The following is a 17445-nucleotide window of genomic DNA, read 5'->3' on the forward strand; positions in this document are numbered from 1 at the left end:
GGAGGAGCGGAGCGGGGCGGAGCGGCCGCCACCCGCCCGGCGGGGCGGTGCGGAGCGGAGCGGAGCGGCCGCGGGAGGAGCGGGGCGCGGGCGGAGCGGAGCGCGGCGGCTGCCGCTGCCTGGATGCCAGAAGCGCCTCTGGAGCCAGCGGCCGGCGGCACCCGGGAGGGCCCGGGAGAGGAGGAGGAGGAGGAGGCGACGGCGGCGGTGGTGGAGGAGGAGGAGGAGGACTCCGGGTGCGGAGGGGAGGAAACAGGCAGCGCTTGCCATGGCCTCCAACTTTAACGATATAGTCAAGCAGGGCTACGTGAAAATCCGCAGCAGGAAGCTGGGGGTGAGTTCTTTCTCCCTTCACCGGCCCTGCCCGGGGTGGGGGCGAGGGGCTGGGTGTCGCCTCGCCGGTCTGGGGGGCGGCGGTGCCCCGGGCCGGGGCCGCCAGCGCGGGGCGCGGCGACCTGCTGCCGGTGCTGCTGCCGGTGCTGCTGCCGGTGCTGCTGCTGCCATTGGTGCTGCTGCTGGCTGCTGCTGCTGCCATTGGTGCTGCTGCTGCCTGCTGCTGCCGAGGCTTGGAGTTTGCTCCCGGATCCGGAGGGGTCGGTGGGGATGCGCTGCCATTGCGCCTCGGAAAGAGCCGGCTGCTCCCCTCTCCGGGAAGGCGCCGCTTCTCCCTTCTGTCTCAGCGATCGCCCGCCAGGGTCACTGTCCGCGAAAAGCTGCGCCCCGTGCCCCCGTCCTTCTCGAGTCCCCCAGCCCAGGCCGGGGCTGACACCCCCCTTTTGCCCGTCCCTGGGCTCCCCTGTCCCTCGCCCTGCTGCCTACGGCAAGGGCTTGGGTGGGGAGAGGAAGGCGTAGGCAGGATCTGTAAACTTTGTGTACAGATTCTTCCTCTCTCTCTCTCCCGCCCATTTCGGAGAGGGATGTTTTCAATCCGGGCAGGGTCAGAAAACACTCTGCTGGTACCGGAGTAACAGAGTAACAGAGAAAAGCAGGCGTGGAGGTGTGGTGGTGCTCTGCCCTAGGGCATGAGTGGCTGGGGAATGGGAGCCTGCAGTGCACCGGGGACGGGCAGGGAGGCAACGGGGTGGCAGCCTCGTGAACCTAGAGGCAGAGGCAGAGGCTGACAGTGATAAAAACTCGGGGCAATCTCTTAGGTGAGGGTGGCTGTTCGCAGTGCCCACCGGGATGCTCAGCGACACCGCGTTATCAGATTGGCCATGGGCACTTTCCCTGAAGGGGTGCAGCAAACCTTGAAAAGGCGATGAAGTTGGAGCAAAGTGTGTGCAGAGGTCAGGATTCTCTAAACTTCAGTCGGTCCCGGGAGTCATATGTTTCGGCTGTCTCCTACCCTTTGTGAGAGAGCAGGAATGCTTGCTGGCTTGCGCAGCTACTGATGTTGCCAATAATCCCAAAAGGTCCAAGTCCCTGTTGGCCTGAGGCTGGGAGGAGGTCTGAGGTTCTTTCCGTTCACTCTTTTAGTTTTTCTTCAGGTGTGCAAAAAAGTGCAGAATCTCTACCAGCTCTCCCTTCCAGGGGGTGGTCCCCGCTTGCTCTGAAACCTAACAGCAGGGACCATGTGAAATCTGCCCTCCTCCAAGTCGTGCTCTGTGAGCTTATCACTGTGCTAATATTTATCTCCTCCTCCTTCTCTCCGTCTCTCCCTTCCCCCCAGATGCTGTGCTTTGCTTGCAGACACATTGTGCAGGATGGTGGGACACTAATCATAAATTGACCTTTGGAGCACTTTGATGACTTGGCAGGGCTGTTAATTCCAAAAGAGCACAGGAAAGTTTGGTCCAAACCCTTAATAGCCTCAACTACAAGTATTTGAGAGATGGTGTAAATCCAAAGAGAATGGATGCTCTTATTAATGATTTTACAACCCAAAGACTGTGCATCAGTCAAGCATTAATCTTATCTGAAGAAGCAATTTCTAAGCCGTAGTTTGTTTCTGGCAGTCCTCTGCTTAACCTTTGCTCATCAGTTTTTCCCCTGCTCAGCAGTGTTATTGGATGGGCCCAGTAGAAAGCAGAGATGGTATCCCATCACCTTGATGTTTGTAGTTGGAAGCAGAGTTAATCTATTTGGTTTGCAAATCTGGATTTGAAGCCATCTCAGCGTCCTTTAAGTGTGAAATTACGTTTATGCATATCTCTATGTATGCAAATACTTTCATATACCTATGTCTGTGGTGTATGTGCAACAAATGTAGAGTTGGATGATACTTGCTGACCTGTGTAAAAAAAATTGGGAAGACATTGATATTTCATTGCGGAATATCTTATGTAGCTTGAATATTTTGTTTTGAAGATGTTAATCTGATTTTTTTAAGGGGGACGCATATAACGTTTTTTTTGCGTGGATATTTTCCATGGTCTTAATGATTATCATACCTCTACACTAAGCAGAAGGGAAACAGTTCATATGGTGTCTGTGGAGGATTTTCTCCTACTGAAGTGTGTGAGGGTGACAATTCAGACTGTACAGCCTCAGGCAGGTGGTAGTATAAGCTTAAATATGACATATGGAAATGCATATCTGAATAAATCTATTAAATACAATTTAAAAGGGATTATATTTTATAGAAAATAGCATCAAAATTCAAATGAGTGTGATGGTTGAAAGGTATGAATATGTGTGTATATATCCATAGCTAATTGGATTCTCGTGACTGAATATCTAAATGCAATTTTTATTCACCAAGTGAAGCATTAAAGGTTTGTATTTTTTTCCTTTATGTCTGTCTCCAAGTCCAAACCTTAGTGACTTACACTGGAGCCATCATAATGTAGGTGAATACATCAGTTTTCAGGGATATAAATGTCTGCTAGCAAATGAAAATATTCATTAACCTCCCAAAATACTGAAAAGAGGGAAGAGAGCTATGGGTTCTGGAAAGTAAGGCCAAGATAACTTCTTAAATATGGCAATAGAATTTTATCTCTTGCTAGTTATGTTTCATCCTTACAAATGGAAGTTACTGGGGTAGTTTTTTGGGGCATAATAGTCTACATTCTTTGAATATTTCAAAGTCTCCTGAAAAGCAGATTGATTAAAACTTGGAGAGCTGAGGTGTCTAATACAAATTTTAGTGCTAGATTTGGGCAATAAGACTAATTCTAACCTTTAGGCTGGTAGCTAATTTGTTATGGAAATTCGTCCAATTTGGATTTTATTCTGTCTTGTTTTGTGACTGAGGGAGCCCTGGCTAGGAATCAAATGGAAGATACTTCAATAGTATATTTTCATTTTATTGAAAAAAGCCCCACAACAACAAGCTTTCATTTGGGAGAACTTTCTGGTAGAATTTAGTTTTTCAAGAATTTAATTTACAAAAATCCAAGTAGTAAATCTTTGTCTAACTGTAAAATAGAAATCTTTATGATTGTTTTCCTAATGAGGTATAACGTTTACTTCTGACATTTTACACCTTGCTTTAAGTACTTGTTACCCTGTGTGCCTATTCCCCATGTACCTTCAAATTCTATCCATAGCATGCGTGAAGTCAGGACTCGAGCTTTTTTCCCATCAGTAATTGATTCTGTTCAGAAAAGTGATTTGAAGACAAAAATGATGCCTGAATCTTGATGGAAATACATGGCAAGAAGAACTGTGAGAATTTGTCATTACTTTTTCTGCTTAGTGATACTTAATCATTAAATTTTGTTTTGCCTGCTTTTCACTGTAATCCTTAACTGCTTGTTTACCATTCGCTTTTACATCTTAATGAATTGCTGTTTATTCTTCTGACAGTGTTTTCAAGTAGACCTCATTGTTCTCATACTTTTATGTTGTTAAAATTGCTTTTGTTGTAAAGTTGGATAATCAGCTGAGGAGCTTTACCAGCCTCTCTGTTGCTGTTTTCTGACACCTGGGAATATCATGGTTTCTGCCATGGAGCTATCAGGCCATGAAGAGACACATCCATCCAGTCTGATCACTTAGCCTGTCTCCCTGCTTTTGTTAAGCATGAGGTGTACATGAAACTTTTCTCTCTGGTGCCTTGAAATGTCAAATATATGTTAAAGGCTATGTAGTATGCAAGCTCACTTGTATACATTGCATCTTCAAGGTATCACAGTGTCTTTGAAACTTAGAAACTGTAGTCATTGAGGATGACTGTATTAAAACATTTTTATAAAATCTGTTTCCCTGCAGCCTAAATATGCCTTTCTTTTCAGTGCCCTGGCATTCTGGCATTGTTTGATATTTTGCTTTTCTCTAATACTACATAAAGGAAATACTCATTCTTGCAGCCATTACATTTGACCTGCGTGACCCTTCTTCGAAATAAATTTGATTGTAATGTGGTGTGCTGTTCAGATCAGAATAGGTCATTTGTGTACTCTGGAACAGGACTGTGCTGTCTTTGTTCTTTTGGAATCTTTCATACTTGTGTCACATTAAAATTCATATGACACAATTTTGTACTGCACTGGCTGTGCTTATAGGCTGAAACTTTCTTGTAGCAGATTGGAATCCCTTTGTTGCCTCCTAATAAACTAAGCTGTGAAGATTTCATGCCTTGCTGAAGTGCTGTTTCTTAGAAGAAAAACAATTTGATGTCACATTAGGAAGTCTAATTAAAAATGAACATTGTGTCGCTTTGATAGTCTTGTTTTGACCCATATCAACCTTCGAAGTCATAATCTTATTGTTTGTTTGTTTCTGTCTTTTTTTTGTCATGCCTCAGCCATAGAACAAAAGAATCCTGTCTATTGGAAATTTTCACTCAGTTTGTTAATAATTACTAGTTTTTCTGTGTTTCCACATACTAAGTGGAATTATTTTCTGGGTGCTTCAGTTTAATATCTATCTGAAGAGAAAATTGTACCTGCCAGTTAGTCTTGATTGATTAATAAATAGTAGGTTGCTCTTAGTCACCAAATTAGAAGTTTTACTGTATAACCCTTCCCTATTTTTAAGCATACCTTTAGATCATTACAGGTACCTTTTCTGGAAATGAACACAGTGTTTCTCCTTCTGCTGTTAACCCCATCTTCAATCAATCAGGACTAACAATGCTATGAATGCAAACCACTGATTGCAGCGTGGTTCCTCTTGAAATAATGCAATATGTGTCTTACAAAAGCCTAACATTCAATTGATATCGTGTGTATATTTAGGGTGAAGAAAGCAAAGGGACCTGCAAAATGTCTTGGGTTTGAGATTACATTGATTGATCGCGCTGGCTCTGCAAGTGGGTCATGATGAATACGGAGGGCAAAGTAAAGGTTCTTCTATTTCTTTGAGTTGCCACAGCATATACTAAGAAACAAGCGAACACATGAAAAAGTACAGGCAAGTAGTGCACCTGGAGTGGATATCCTTTCCATAGATTATTTTATATTATCATCTATGGGAAAGGTGCTCAGCCTGGTGGTAAGCATCGAGGTTGCCTTTTGTATAACTACATCCTGACCGGTGACATAAACTGTGAGTTATGTCTTGGAGCATGAAACTAATTTGAATGAAACTATAAAACCCTGATTCCTATTTATAATAAGTTCATTTTAGTTTTTATAAAGCTCCAGATGGACAGGATTTAGATTTCAGATTCCTTCCATGTAAAGGAGTTTCTTTTTCACGATAGTTCAAGGCAACGTGAGATATGGAATTGAAAGGATTTCACCGTAATCCATTAAAGAAGCTAGTCACATTCACTACTTAATACTGAAAGTATCATTTGAAATACCAATAATTACTGCTTTCAGTCTTCTTGCTACAGTTATGTGAATGGATTTGAAGAATTAAAAAGAAAATACATGGATTTCCAATTTGGTCATTATAGAAAGAACAGTCATCTTGAGCTTCTGACCAGTTTTTATTGATTGAGCATATTGTACAGGAAATTGAAGGAAATATCTTGCAGCCACAGTGAACAAGGACAAAAAATCCCACTACTTTTTTTATGCTAATGTTTGTGTTAAAGCAACTTGTGAGTCAGGCTTATGGTAAGCACTTTGAAGTTGCTGTGCTTCCCAGTTGATTTTCTTGATGTGCTTTTCCAGCTCTTAATTCCCAAGAGGTGTGATAGCCAAAGGTCTAGTAATTTTGTAATGGATGGCACTTACTTAAAGAGTCAAATAGTTCTCTTTTGTGGATAGCATATCACATCCATGTTATCAATGGATTATAGATGCTTCTATTTTTACTCTTGTGTGTAATACCATTAGCCTCAGTGAGATTACACCTCAGCTGTATGAAGATTACACAAAGAAGTGTTTGTACAGACTCTCTCACTTGCATATTGTAAGATGGTAACATTTTATTGAGAATGAATTTGTATCTCCTGTAAGGCCTTCTGTTTTTTCATTTAAGAGTCTGTCATTTTTGTCCTGTGATGGACGGTTAAAACCTGATGAAAAGACCCAGTGAAATGACCCTGAAGTCAGTTTAAGGAACCCATTAACTTTGGTGGCTTTGGTTCAGTGTCCATGTGGGAACATTAGCCACATGCACAGAACATGAATTTCCTTGTTGTAAAATGCCCCTCAAATCCTACTCAAAGGAATTGTCCTTTCAGAAATTGGTGATTATGGAAGGAACATGCTCTATTAGTCCTTGAAATATACAAGGAATTATTCATATAATTCCAGTAGTGAGTTTTCTTCCTTTTAGTTTTTTAGAAATAATCTCTCTTCGAATCATTCATTCAGATTTTTGCAAGCAGTGCAAAATGCTTTATAGCTGTTGCCTGGCAACAGCATATTCAGGCAACAGCATATGTGAGTCAGTTGTTAGTTACACGTTTATATATGTGACTGTGTGTAGAGCATATATTTTAGATAGATACTAATGAGACATTTTTAAAAAAGCATGCTATGAAATGCTCTTTTTAAAAATAATAAAATTCAAATAAAGGTTTTGAGGTCTACATTACCCTGGAAAGTTTTTCTTTTGTTTTAGGTTATGTGGAAGATCATCTAGCTGAGCAGCTTTTCACAAATGTTGTGATGTAGTTAATACACTTCTGTGCAGTCTGAGAGAGCAACGTAAAATATTCTCTTTGTTGAATGCAAGCAGTATTTTATGTGTATGGATGCTGAATTATATCCCTCACTGTTCTTTAAAATAATAATCTGTTATTGAACCAAAATGTGGGTGTTTTACTGTATACTTTCATATATGTTATATTTAACATACTAATTGTAAATGTTACACTGCAATTTTTGTTTTTAATCTTTACAACTTGCAGTGCAATTCTAAGATTCAAAAAGATTGTGGTGTATTATTTTAATGAATCATAGTTTGGTTGAAATTTTTTTTACAGAAAAAATACAGACTTCAACTCTAAATATTATGAAATTTCTTGAAGAAAATCAATAAAGAAAAACAAGGAAGCCTTTTAATATTGTGGAGAAAGTTTTTATGTAGCAGGACAAAATTGCAAACTTATAAAAAAGGTTTTAGTGAGAGTAAAGTGTGTGCAGAAACTGTATCTTGACACTTATGCACATAAATGCTTACTTTTGATTAATATTTTTTTTAATACTCAGAATACGTGTTCACACATCATGTCTGAGAAGAAAATCTGTGTGATTGATAAGTGCAGCTTGTAAACCACTATATCTGAAAACTTTACAAGTCAAGAGAGTTCCAAACAGTGAGATTTGCAGCTGGCATCAGAATTGAATCTACTGTCTCCAGGAGTACTCTTACCGACTAGGATAGGGTAGGATAGCTTTCTTGGAAAGAGTTTTGAAGAGTTTTGAAGATGAACGTTAATTTTGAAGTCTATTTAGAAATTAAGGGGGAAAAAAGATATGCAGTCTGTAAGCTAGTAATGAAATATGCTCCTTTTCAAAAGTGATCTCCACTGCAAAATAAGTCTTCCAGATTCTGATGCTTTTGAACAATTGCAACCTGTGAAACATGGCATTGCTGTCATACTGAGACGCTACAAGCCCATACAAATGGAGCCTCACAGGAATTACTCTTCACTTAAGATGCACATAAATTAGGAAGATAATTAAGGGAAGTGTGTAAATCTTTTAAAAGATTGATCTTCTTTCTCTCTGTTGTTCAGTTGCCAAAATGTCTCTCATCATCTCCGGCTTATCTGGGCTGAACTTTGGAAAGGTTGTATTCATTAACATGTCAGAGAGGAATTAGAAGCACACAGCATTGAATAGAGCTGGAGAAAAAAGTTAGGCGACGTGTCTGCTGGAAGGACTCTTTGGCATATTTACCCTACCTGTTCACTGCAAAGAGAGTTAATAGCAAAGTTTAATATCCAAAGGTTGTCACCACTGTGGAACCAAATTACTACCATCTTTGAGAAGGAAGCCCTTGATACTTCCAATACTCTTTCTTTGTCCCTGGATTTTTATTTGAGACAGTCTTGCTCCAAGATACCATGTCCTCAGAGTGAATTGGTATATTCTCTTTTCTCATGCAAACACTTTTTTTCCTGCAAAGAGAAAAGAGTGCATGAAGTCTTACAAAATAAGAATGCAACAGTTTTTTTCTGAACAAGTGGTCATAATTATTGGTTTTGTACAGTGCCTAAAAAGAGGGGAAAGCTTCCATTTTAACTGAAATTGACATATTAAATTATTAATCACTAGACTAGTGTGATAATTGTAAGGCGTATGATATGTGTAATATATATAAAACAGCATGGCAATAAACACCCTAACAACAAAGAGTGGAGGTTAGTTTTTCATATTTGTAACAAGGCTATTAAAATAAAAGATATTTTACTGAGTTTTATTTTCTGTAGTTCTAGTATCTTAAACTACAGAATGAATTTTAGAGCTTTCTGCACTGTTGGTGAAATAACCTCTTTCGAGAAGACAAAAGTCTTTGTACTGACATGTTGGACTCAGTATTAGAAAAGTTAAATTTTAGTCTTTTTTAGAGATGTAATTTGTAGTCTTGAGTACTTTGATTCATTCCAGCCTTATTCTCAATTATACTAAGCCCACTGTACACTAAATTAAATTTAAAACTGTGTTGAGGCCCCTTATACTGCCAGCATAGTGAATGCTGTTAGTGTAAATGGGAAACAGGCTTTCTGAGCTTAGCTTTTCTGTTTGTAAAATTAGTACAATCTCTTTTCACCCATCATTGCTTTATTTTGTCTGTCTCAACTATAAACTCATGTTAAGTTCTCCTTTAGAATGTAGGTTGGCTAATGCTGATTGTGGTCAAAATGTTATTAGGTGCTACCGCTCTATAGAAAACACTGGAATAATTCATATTTTGTTTTTAGTAATTCAGATTTCATAACTGTGGAATAGCTGAGGTTGAAAGAGAGCTCTGAAGGTCACCTGGTGCAACCTCTCTCCTCAGGCATGGTCACTTTCTATTTTAATGTTGTATGAAGAGTTTTGGTTGCAGAAGTAAACTTTTGGGTGTGTTATATTGAATTCTTCTATTTTTTTTTTTTTTTTACAAGGCAGTATTTGTTCAGGTATCTGTAAATTATTTTAGATTTTTGTGTATAAAGAAGGAAAATATTTTGCATTTTCCCCCCAGATCTTACTGATAGAAATGATTGCTCATCAGTTTTCTGTTTTCTTCTTAGAAACAAGTGTCAGGAACAGGAATGCAAGAAGTCTGAAGCTGATAACTTTGATAGGCCTTATGTCTCTTTTGCCCTGGGACAGAATTGTGGCACAAAATGTAAAGTGTTGGAGAATTTCACTTTTAAAAGTAGATATTGAAATGGCTAAGGTAGAATTGTTCACATCTTGTTTGGCAGAACAATCCTGAAAGCTGAATATGGTGCATGAGACAATTCCATAACTGCTTGGGTTGCTGGTCTGCAGTTGTGGGTGTAAATTTCTAACCCCAGCCATGCAGAAAAACTGTATTTGTCAAGTACTTGACACACAAAGTAACAGCCTTATTTTAAAGCAGGGGGAAGGGTTAAAGATGTTACTACAGCATCTTTTTCCTTTCCTAGGGGAGCGGAGCACTGGTCAGATTTTGAAAAGACATCAGAGTTTTCGCATCTCCAAATTTTACAAAAGGCATATTCTTCCACAAGAAAATTGGAAAACCCTTACTCTGTAGGGTTATGTGAAACATTCTGATAAGCAATGCTAATACTTAGCCTTAAGTTGTGTGTTTTACCCATAATATCTTGGAGCCCACCATGGGGAGCGTGTATTTGCATCTAAGGTCTGTGTGACTTTGTGCAGGTTGTAGGGTGAATCAGTTGAGTCCCCTTGCGGAGTCTAGAGATAACAAAAAACATTGTTTCTTGAGGAATTCTACCAACACAATATGTGCAACAAAAGAGCACTAAAAAAGCCTTTACTGAGAGGAAATATATAAGGTTACAAAAAGAAAAAAAAAAACAGAAAAATCAAATTATGGTTTGCCCGTAATAGTAATACTAGTATGAGCACTTCCAGAAGACTTGTAGCAACCAATATTGTCAGGGCACTGGTTTGCCTATAACAAAAAAAAATACTTTTTTTCTGCAGAAAAGGAATAATTTTGAGATCACTGAATGATTAGTATCTTCTTCAGTGGGTCATAGCTCAAAGAAAAAGGTTGAAGATGTACTGGGTAGCCTTTGCTAATATGAGTGTTGGTTGAACCTTTCTCATTATCAACACACTTGGGTGGTAATGCATTTAATGAAGTTGAGTTCCTTCATCATGTGACATTTTTTTCAATTGTTAAATAATCTGGATGTCTAGGGTTTGGGTTTTTTTTTTTTTTTTGATAATGAAAATTCTAATGTAGAACCATCCAAAAGAAAAAAAAGAGAAAGGGAACTACTTTTGGCTTTAAGTGTGAGCATGTAGATGAACTAGATCATCTGTTTCAGGTGTATGTAATAGTTGCTTTCATTAGGTCTCACTGCTCAGTGTAGGCACATCTTTAATTTCTTCTGATGACTTTGAAGAGCAAACATTTTTGCAGGAGAAGCTGTGCAACAGAAAAAGTTTCTCAGCACTAAATCTGCATTTGTACATAAATTTTAGCTGAGAATTAGTGAAAATTAGATTTGCAAAAAGCAGAGTCAAAAACTCCGAGATCTGTCTTTCCCAGTGGAGCAGAATCTCTGACAGCTGTTATTCCCAATAATGATGTGTGATGTAGTAAATATATAAATATTAAAAAATGTAGCAGAAGGATCAAGGAGCAAAAGAAAGGAAGCAGACTGCTGTAATCTGATGTCATTGCAGAAAAACAAGAATGGAATTATTTTTGTGGTCCCAGAGGTCTTAATAAAGAAGAACACTGCAGTTTTTTAAAGGTAAAGTAGATACATTAACGCAAAGGCTCTATTTCTAGAATATAAGCTATTACACGTTATCGGACTTGTCCAAGACCCTGGGGCCAAACGTGATATTGTGGAGTCACGGCCATTTCAGAAGGTTCGGGTTATTTTGAAGAATTAGGTGTGAATATCTGTAGAGTATCATTAGAGATGACTCTTTTCAGACACTTCCTAATCATTTGGGATGAAGATAATGCTTACAAATCGTGAAAGGGAGCTGTAACTAATGGTAACAGCTTAGCAGCTGGTGGAGAACATTGGCTAAACTATCAGAATTAGGAATCTGAGGTACATTGAAAATGGAAACCTCACAGTGAGACATACGGAGGAATCTGTAGAGCAGCCATGGAATAGATTTAGATGAGATTTGTGGGCAATGAGAGGAAAATTTATACTGGTGGACCTCATAGTGTATTTATTTGAGGATAAATGTTGCTCTAGCAGCTTTTATACAATAATATACCTAAGTGTTTAAATGTATTGCTTTGGGATTTTTTGAACTGAAGGAGAAAATAGAAAAGTAAATGCTACTTGTAAATATTTTTGACTTGATTTTGACATGATCATAACATAATGCAGTGCATTTCTCAAGAGAACCCAGAGGTTAAATACATTTCAAAATGGTTTTGGAGGTGTATTTTCCAGAATTCTTGATGTCAGAAAAGAATTTTTGCGTGGATTTTTTTTTTTTTCCTCTCTTCTCTGAAATGGAAAATCAGTCATTTCTGCTGTGTTTCTGTTTAATGTTATTTTGTGGCTTACAGTCATTTAACCTAAAAAAAAGAATATTCAAGGTGAATCTATCCTCTGCTGCAATGTAAACAAAATGGAATTGAAAACTGTAGTGAGGTGGTGCCTCTTGTTCAATTCTTCAGAATCTTTTCTTTCTTCCACCCCTGACTTACCTGAAACATTTCCTAGAACAGCATAAGTAATAAATAATTGATCTTCTGATAGCAAAACTTAACAGTTTTCCTTTCTGTAATTAGGAATTTACTAGAAAGAATATATACTCATTCTCATTTAAGTAAATAGATATATGTCTGAATGTACTTGCTTAATTTACCTGTACTGATTAAAAGGGACTGAACTAATGGGCCAAATATCTGCTTGTGGGTAGAAAAGCGTATGAAAAGGAATACAGTCTCCTTCAGTACATGTCAGACTTTTAAGTTTAGGACAATGTAAAAAGTTGTAAATTATATTGATTTCATTGACCCAAGCTAACCCACAGTGGTGCCACAGCTGCACCGTCGCTGTGCTCAGGGCTGAGCTGAATGCACAATAGATGAACTGAGTTAAACAGGAGATCTGAAATGGGGAATGCTGCTAGCCACCCTTTGAAGTCAACTTTAGAGAGCTATAAAACAAAGCATAGCTGACTGCATAGCTGTTAAGATGATCGTGACTGAAATAGTGAAAATGGAGGCTCAACTAGCAGTGCCTAATTGCCAAGAGATTCTTGATTTTTGTCACTAGTGTTTGTTCATGGAGTTAGGCTTGCAATGAGTTCAAATACAAATACAGAGGAAAGACCTCTGATAAAGAGGGCCAAATCTGCCCTTGATTGTGCAAGCGTCTCTGAAAGTGTGTGTGTTTGCAGGTATCACACGCCAGCCACAGGGCTCACCACAGCAGTGAGTGCTTTGACCAAGTTTCATTCAGTCAGTCCTTTGTTACAGCAATTTCATAAAATTCTATCAATCCCAGCAAATGCTATTAAAACCTAAGCTGGGAAGAGCAGTTCCTCATCTTCAAAATTCTTTTCTAGGTAGGCAGGTAGTTTAGGAGTGCATCCCATGTAAATGGGATTTGTTCAGATTTCATGCTTCAGCTTTTCTTCGGAATCAGGAGAGTTAAACTTAATTTCTAAACCCAAAAATGAAAATGCTTGTGTAATATTTTGTCCTCAGGACCAGATGCCTTAGGCGTAGGCCTTTAATCCCTGTACCCTAGTTACACCAATTAAGGTTCATGAAATATAAATTTTGTTACATATGCATCTTGGTTTCTTCTTTTTTCTTCAGTTTCAAAATCAGTCTGAAATATTGATGATCATATTAAATGGACTCTGTTATGTGAATTGCTTTTAATATTGCTTTCTAGTTATCCTAACAGATGCAGTGAATGACATTTTCTAACATTTAGACTTAAATGCACGTTCTCTTGCTGAAGGAAATCTTGAATAACATGGTTTCTTGTAGGCCTGCCTCTTTATCTGCATTTAAGTAAAAAAGTTGCTGAAGGTATGCAGCACTCTGGAAAACCACAGCTTTTAATTGTTCGTGATTTCTAGTGCTGCAGTGCAAATTAATCATTGTTGAACTATGCTGGGGAGAATAGAAATGCCTAACAGCATTCTGGTCCCTGCCTGGAAGAGCTTACACTCCAACATCTGAAATGTTAAACCAATCCTTCAAAGTCTCATGTTATTCTTTTTCGCTGAAAGATTTCTCTCCACCTAAATCTATCATCCATTTCTGCCATCATGTCTATGCAAATGGATTTCTGAATCTTGATTGTAGCAGTTCCCTTCTCCCCCCACACTGATGAAGAAATAGTCACTCATGTGAATGAAGTCCCCATCAGTGCAGGTTCTTTTGGGATCAGGGAACGCACCAATAGGGGATGAGGGTACAGACGTGGAAGAAAAATTTCTTTTAGGTGGTTCAATAAAAGAAGTGCTGTCTGCATAGCAACAGGTATAGCCATGCTAGATTATATTTTACTCATAGAGATAGTAGTTCCTTCAGTATAGATATGAAAGCTCCCAAATGAAAAATTAACAGCCTTCTGGGGAGTTTGTTTTTGTTTTTTAAGGCAGAGGCGTATGTCACTGTAAAACAACTATATGTACTTTAACGTGGCCAGAAAAGAGGCACTTAGCTGTTCCACTGCAAAAAGAATGAGTTAATAAACCTGGCGCACAATCTGTCTCTGCTGTAGCTCTTGGCACACAACAGCTCTAATTGGTGGAAGCTATTGAGGCCTTAATTGCTGATTTTGCAGTACTGCCATGTTTACTGATAAGGTTTAATGCAAGCTAAAATTTGTTAACTGGAGAGAAACAGTCACACTTGCGTGAAGAGTGTGAGGACAAACAGCAGGCTTTTCTGAAGCACCAAATGACGATGAGGTATTTCAGCACGTGGCATCGTTAGATTTCTCCTTTGAGACTCCTGAAAGGCCTTTCTTTGAGCAGAAGAGCAAGAAAAACTTTCCTGTGTCATGCAGCTAGTGCTGAAATAAGCCTATAGTTGAAGTGATAATGTTCACCTCCCTGATTTATATGATGTTGCTCTATGTTGAATGGATGGAGAACCATTATTTTACCATTAAGACCTTTAGTTCTTGAGCTATCCTCATCTTTTATTTTGAACATTATTATTACACTGTAATACAGTAGCCTTTTGAACTACTAACCTGCTGTTTCATTTCTGAAATATTAAATTAAAAATCATTGTTGCTTGTATTTGAGTTTATGTAGTAGAAAAAAAAATACCAAATAATGATGTATGGCTGTTTATGTCCCAAAAGCTAAAAGGGAAAATAAATGGAAATGTGTTTTGTTGTTAACATAACACTCTGGAAGTGCCATTATTTTGTGTCTTAGCATGTTTTTCATACACTGCATGCATAGCTTAGAGCAGAGGAAAATAAGATGCTAGCTGAGTGAAAAAAAGATGCTGCTGTGAGTTTTTGTCTTCATGTTTGAAAAATGTGACAGTATTCAGAGATTTTGTGCTTTCACATGATTAAGATCTATTTAATTTTGTTACTGGACATACTGTATCTAGAGTGTGTTCTCCGAGCATCTCACACAGTTCATGAAATGTGCATCTGCGCGTGTATAAAAGAGCAGATAGTTGAAGTGCCTTAACACAGTGCTTTAATCCAATATTTATTAATGTTCAAAAGATGAGAAACATGTCAAGTTCATCAAGTGTACTGAGAAAACTAATGGTAATTAGCATTATATTAATTTTTTCTGCAGCTTTAATGGAAATTATGTCAAACATACATTAATTAGGATTGCAAATTTTCTCTACTCCTTAGACCAAACCGTATTAAGTTAAGCAAGTTGTAAGTCCATGTGGATCTATGACAGTGTAAAATACTAGAAATTCTGTTACACAGTGTTTTAGATGCATAACAGGACAGCATTTTTAAATACAGACAAGTGGTTGGTCTTGAGTTTTCTCAGGGCTCTGCACTTGTGTAGTAGTCCTTCTTGTTCAGTAGTTTTAGCCTTGAAAGGCTGTAAGACGAAACAAACCTATCATCAGTGAGGCCATGGTTAAAACTTATCTATATAGATGTGAGAGGCACTCCCCAGTCAGAGTCAACAAGGGCTGTATCTGCTTTTAAAAATCTTGGGGGTTTGCAAGTCTGGCTCACAAGAGTGACCTCCTTGACTGGCTGTTTGGCAAACTTGTGTGGATATCCATGGAATGGGTAGCACTTTGTTGCAAGCAATCGAATTCAGAATCTGTTGTCTACTGATGTTCTGTTACTCACAGATGCAGCAAAATGTATCTAAATCCTGTTAATTTTACTAAAATTTGAACAGCAATGTATTTCCAAGAAGAGTTATGGAAAATGCAAAATAATTTGCAGTACCACAGATCCATGGCCTCTTTAACTCCAAAGCTGTATTCTTCCCTGAGGGATTAAAAAAAAATAAAGCCAAACCAAAAAACCAAAGGGAAAGAAAAAAGGTATCACTTATTTTCCTTCCTGTTGCCGAGAAACAGTTACCAAAATGTATCTATCTACTCCCTTAACATAGCAAAGGGTCATCCCTCAAATAGCAGTGACAGCAAATCATGAGCTTTCCTCTGCCTTTTCCTTTCACTTCGCTGAAGTGTGAAACAAAAAATATGAGATAGTAAGTTTTTAATAAGATAAAGTGGGAAATAAACTAATATGTTCTTGAACTAGGTAATGTTTTAGAAATATTAACTCTTGCATTTAATCTGGATGCGAGTGTTCACAATATTATCTATCTTTAATTTTCTATCAGTAATTTTGAAATCACATTTGCTGCATAAACTTTATGAAGTAAATCACACTTGTTCTAACTCCTGTGTAGTGCTTTACTGTTAATGGTCACGTAAGTTTATGTTTTATCTCCTATTCCAGTTCTTTTCTTGGACACCTTCTTTCCCTAATAAATTGGGATGCAGAATTAAAATGCGGAGGACAAAGTTTTAGAAGAACAAAATATGACTTATTTTTATCTTTCTGTAGTATATATTAGCATAAACATGATGGTAGCTTTTCTGCCTGCTGCTATGCTGACAGAGATGGTAATTCCAATATTCTGTGTAAATAGCAAATCAAAGTTATGAAACATAAAATTTGTATTTTAATGCACATTAAAATTGTGTGTTAATGCACATTATTATTTGCTTTATATTCTACAGTAATAATTCTAAATACTAATTCCACAATTTGGTCTGATATTAGGCTTTAGCTGTCCAGAACTTTTATTTGCTTTACTAGAAGTAAAGATTTCAAACAGAAAATTGCATTTTTCAGTAATGATATGTTACTTGTATATTTGCCTAATCTGAAATCAGTGGTGAAATAAATAGTTTGTTATTATTCCTTTCTTCTTTGTAATCAGTAGAGGGCTCTACCAAGCCAGTCAGGTTCTGGTCATGGTGGCTGCATTTTATTGAGGGCATTTGAGTGATCTGAGTAAGTAGTTAAGATGTTTGCAGATTAAGGATGTTTTTCATAGTTTTTTGGGTTTTTTAAATTCTTTTTCCATGTAAATTAGGAAGAAAGCTCATGGATAACACATACAATATAGATATTTCAGGTGCTAATTGTGCTGAAGTGTTGCACTCCTGTGATTGACAAAGTCATATCCTGGGGCATCATGCACTCATTTACTTTGAATATGTTTCAGCAAAATACCTTGGACTAAAGAGAATTTCCTGCTTTGAAAAGCAGTGGACTAAACAGTTTAATTTGAATAACATAATAATAATAATATTTTGTAAGAATGAAACAATTGATATTTCCATGCCTCTATTCCAGTTAGATTCCTGAATTCCTTTAAAAAATTTTCCTGTGAGTGCTTTTCCAGTGTATTGTTTTATTTGCTGCTGTCATTTGTATAAAGCAAACAGAATCAATAATAACTTATATTCTTTTCTATCATGTCTGGTTTTAGGGCAGACATCTGATCTGAT

The 17445-nt window shown here is 38.1% G+C and overlaps 1 protein-coding gene across 2 annotated transcripts in view; it reads left to right on the forward strand.

Annotated features, from left to right (window-relative positions):
* Positions 1-62: 62 nt before the first annotated feature.
* Positions 63-17445, forward strand: part of DOK6 (docking protein 6) — a 255270-nt gene continuing 237887 nt past the window's right edge. For both annotated transcript variants that reach the window (XM_042032484.1, XM_042032493.1), the window contains exon 1: positions 63-334. In XM_042032484.1, coding sequence (XP_041888418.1) covers positions 269-334 — 66 coding nt within the window. In that variant the 5' untranslated portion in view covers positions 63-268. The remainder of the gene's footprint in view (positions 335-17445) is intronic.

The sequence above is a fragment of the Corvus kubaryi genome, unplaced genomic scaffold (genome assembly GCF_017639235.1).
Source record: "Corvus kubaryi isolate FWS band 111438036 unplaced genomic scaffold, C.kubaryi_AGA036_p1.0 132, whole genome shotgun sequence".
NCBI lineage: Eukaryota > Metazoa > Chordata > Aves > Passeriformes > Corvidae > Corvus > Corvus kubaryi.